This window comes from Chlorella variabilis (assembly GCF_000147415.1).
Source record: "Chlorella variabilis unplaced genomic scaffold CHLNCscaffold_7, whole genome shotgun sequence".
NCBI lineage: Eukaryota > Viridiplantae > Chlorophyta > Trebouxiophyceae > Chlorellales > Chlorellaceae > Chlorella > Chlorella variabilis.
The window spans coordinates 814,954-818,689 of NW_005435081.1; the positions used below are offsets into that span (position 1 = coordinate 814,954).

General features: G+C 67.6%; 1 protein-coding gene across 1 annotated transcript in view; it reads right to left on the reverse strand.

Moving 5' to 3' along the window:
- Nucleotides 1-1,445, reverse strand: part of CHLNCDRAFT_57507 (hypothetical protein) — a 3,712-nt gene extending 2,267 nt beyond the window's left edge. The window contains exons 1-5 of the mRNA XM_005848835.1: nt 1,374-1,445; nt 1,166-1,265; nt 847-977; nt 567-690; nt 233-354 (exon numbers count right to left, since the gene is read on the reverse strand). Of these exons, the coding sequence (XP_005848897.1) occupies nt 233-354; nt 567-690; nt 847-977; nt 1,166-1,217 (429 nt within the window). The 5' untranslated portion in view covers nt 1,218-1,265; nt 1,374-1,445. The remainder of the gene's footprint in view (nt 1-232; nt 355-566; nt 691-846; nt 978-1,165; nt 1,266-1,373) is intronic.
- Nucleotides 1,446-3,736: the final 2,291 nt, after the last annotated feature.

Genomic DNA, 3,736 nt, shown 5'->3' on the forward strand with positions numbered 1-3,736 from the left:
GCCCAGGCGAGGTGAGCGGGGACAGGTTGCCGGCATGGCGACCGGCATCACCAAGCGCTCAGCCGTGGCGGCGGCAGCCAGCCAACGCATGCAAGCACGGCCGAGCGAGGCCGCCCAGCGGTGGTGTTGCTGCCGGCGCACGACGCCTGCTCCCTGCCCCCACACACACACACCAACACCCCAAGGGGGCCGCCCTTGCTCACTTGCGGGACATCGTGATCTCGATCTCCACGCTGGGCTCGCCCGTCTTGGGGTCGCGGCTGTCGTACTTGGGCGCGGGGTCGGTGGCGGTGAAGGGGTCGGTGGGGTTGAAGCGGTTGGTCTGCATGGCCACTTGGTCGCCGCGTGCCAGCCCTTGATGCCCGCGATCCATTTTGCGGCGGGGGGGGGGGGGGGGATGAGTGTGTGTGTGGGCAAGCATGTGGGCGGGCATGTCCGGCAGGACTTGGGATGATGGCACACGCATGCATGCCTACCTGGTTGCATCGGTGCATGCATCCGCAGCAGGCAGCGCACAGGGGCAATGAGGTGCAGCTGCAGCAGCGGCGGGGGGCAGCGCGGCGCACCGGAGTGGTAGAACATGGCGAACCAGGTGACGGGCACGGGGCAGCCGTTGGCCTGCTGCTTCTTGCCCAGCACGCCCTGCATGGCCTCGTAGGGCAGGCTGTCCAGGGCGTTGTCGTGGGAGATCTGCAGCAGGAGGAGGGAGGGCAGGAGGACAGGGGAGGATCAGAGAGAAGGGGCGGGGTGGCGGGCGAGGAGGCAGTGATGCACGAGGGGAGGGGCCGTGCCGCAAGTCTGCTGCCGGGCACGCGGCTGGGTGCTGCCTCCCCGCATGCCGCTCACCATCACGAACTGGGGCACCTCCTCCAGGGGCAGGTCGCCGGGCGGGGTGTAGGCGGGGCAGCGGCACGTGGGCGGCTCGCACTTTAGAGGGTCGCACTTGAACGTGTCAGTCTGCACAAGGCCCTCCTGGCCTGCGGGCGGGCAATGCACGGCAGGCAGCCAGGTGAAACGAATGCAGGGTCGGCGCAGCCCTGTGGCCCAGGCCCCAAGGACCTCCAACAACTGCCCGTGCTGCCGCGGCGGCAGGAGCAGGCGGCATGATCCTGCGGCAGCAAGGGGAGGCGCCCATTGGCGCCCGCCGCGGCATTCCGACACCCACCTGCTGCAAGATAGGCCGAAGCCAGCAGCACAGCGAGAACAGCGTGCCGCATGGTGCTGCCCGCTGTCCAACTACCAAGAGCCGTTGGGCTTGCGGAGCCCTGCAGGCAGGCGCGGCATCGATGCTGAGGGCTGCTGCAATGTGAAAGAACGCTGCTGGGCCGCCCGCAACGCGGCGGGGGCGTGGGGACACTCCCGCAGATGCTCACCTGTTGCTGTGTGTGGGAGTGCTGGAGTCTTCAGACTCACAAACACTGTCGGAAGGCCGGTGTCGACACGATGGAATGCGCAAGACAGCCCAGGCGGGGTGCGCACCGCGTCCAAAAAGGCTGTGGCACTCTTGCAGGTACAGGGAGGTACAGCCAGCGTGGCAGGGGGTGACCCTCAACGGGGAGAGGCACAGAATGGCTCAAATTTTGGAATTGCGCAGAAGCAATCAAGGCAAACGGCGGGCCTGATTTCGGTGGCAGCAGCAGCACCATCCCATCAGATACAGGGCATCTGAGTCTCCAAAGAGGTGAGTGAGGGGCTGTTGAGCCTTGGAATGCGCTACAGGCACGGCAGGCAGCCAGGGCTGTGCCGTAGTGGCGTCCCTGGCCGAGCATCTTGACGCTGCGGGCGGGACAGCGACGCCACACGTGGCCAGCTGGCGGCTGACCATTCCCCTCCCTGCCCATGCAGGGCCGCCATGTCGTCCCCCCAGCAGCAGCAGCCAGGTGGGGCGCTGCGCCGCGAGTCCCCCACGACCCCCTACGGCGGCGGGGGCGTGGCGGTGGATGCCGGGCGGCGGCGGGCGGGGCAGGGCCTGCCGTCGCACGCCGCGGGCCGCGGCGGCGTGGGCATCGCTGAGGAGGCTGCGCCGGCCAGGTACCCAGTGCAATCCATCCTGGGGGCCGTTCCCATGGCCGATGCAGTGAACGCGGCTTCTGCCGCCGCCGGCACCAGCGCCACCGGAGCTGCCCCCGCAGTGGGCGTCAGCACCCCAGGCGCCGCCGCTGGCACCGCACACTACGTCATGCCCGCCCCTGTCCGAGGCCCCAACCCATTCGACCTTCGTGGCGACGCCCCCGGCCAGGCCGCCGGGGCTGGCACGCCGCCGCGCGCCTCGGTGGTGGCGCAGGTGGGCATGCACCTGCTGCCAAGCCTCGGCGGGGAGGCTGGCCCTGCTGGCAGCAGCTGGCAGCTGCTGGCACAGGGCGGGCGCAGGGCGTCGCGCATTGGACAGCATGGCACATGCATGCGTGCAGATGCACCCCCCTGATCGGCCAGTGCGTCAAGCTGCGCCGCTGCTCATGGTCAATTCTGCACTGGCACGCTGCCTCCTGCCTGCTGCCCCTCCAGCCCCAGCCTGCGCGCCAGGAGTACGCCGAGCGCCCCAGCGCGGCCCGCGAGGCGAGTGAGATGATGCCCCAGGCCGACCCCGCCGTCCAGCAGGAGCAGGTGGATGTGCTGCGGCGCACCACCGACAACACAGGTGGGTGGGGAGGGCGGGTGGCGGCGGGCCGGCGGGCTGCTGGCCTTCCCTTGGGCACCGCCAGCCAGCTGGGCAGCAAAGCGAATGCGGCCGTGGAGGTGGCAGCAGTCGCCGCCGCTGCCAGCCCTGGCGACTGCCGCAGCTGTCAAGGCGGAGCAGGGCTTGCTGCAAGCGCTGGCAGCGGCTGGTGCAGCAGCAGGCTGCTGCATGCATCTGGGCGCTAAAGTAGCGCTGCTGTCGCCCGCTGCCTGCCCCCTCCCATCGCCTGCCGCCTGCCGTGCAGCTGGCTACGACGCGGGGACCGCCTCCCGCGGCGGCGGCAGCGGCGGGACCACTGAGGCAATGACTGGGGGCGTGGCGGCGGGCAGCGGGCTGGGGGATGAGAGGCGGGCTGGCATGGGGGAACTGGAGCGCGGCCAGATGTGAGGCGCCAGCTCTTCAGCAAGTGCTGTTGAAGGGCTCGCGGCAGCAGCAGCCAGCTGCGCCGTCGATACTGTACCGCCACTCTCGCAGAAGCGGACACAGCGAGTGCCGCCATCATCAAGAACAGTGTTGGGCAGCAGTCCCAAGTGTGCATTACAACGGTGTTTGAGTTGGCGACAGTGTGACGGTTCATTCGGCTTGGATTCGGATTGGAGGCAGCAGATTGGACACAGAAATCTGGGGAAGAAAGGGCAACAAATCTGGACAGGGCATCATAGCAGCAGAAGTGAAACAAACAGACACTCAGCACAGGAATCATCAACAAAGGTAGTGCTCGGTGGCCGGTGGGGACATAGGGGAGTTCATTCAAAAGGTGGGATCAATGTGTGCTTTTGGCTTGGTGGGCACAAAAACAAAGCAAAGAGGGTGGGCACTCAATTCTCGTTACAAGAGCGGGGCAGGTGCAGATGACAGGTGCTTTGGCAATACACTGGCAACTCGAATGAAAGAAATCAAACGTGTGGGTGTCCACGCTTTCAAACAGCAGGCTGCAGGTGAGCGCAGCTTTCATCAGGCCAGGCGCACCCACGGGCAGCAGCAGGCCGCGGCAGCCGACGCCGTGCCCGGACAGCTCCAGCTGGCGGTTCACTTGGAATAGAAGCGGCCGGAGATCGA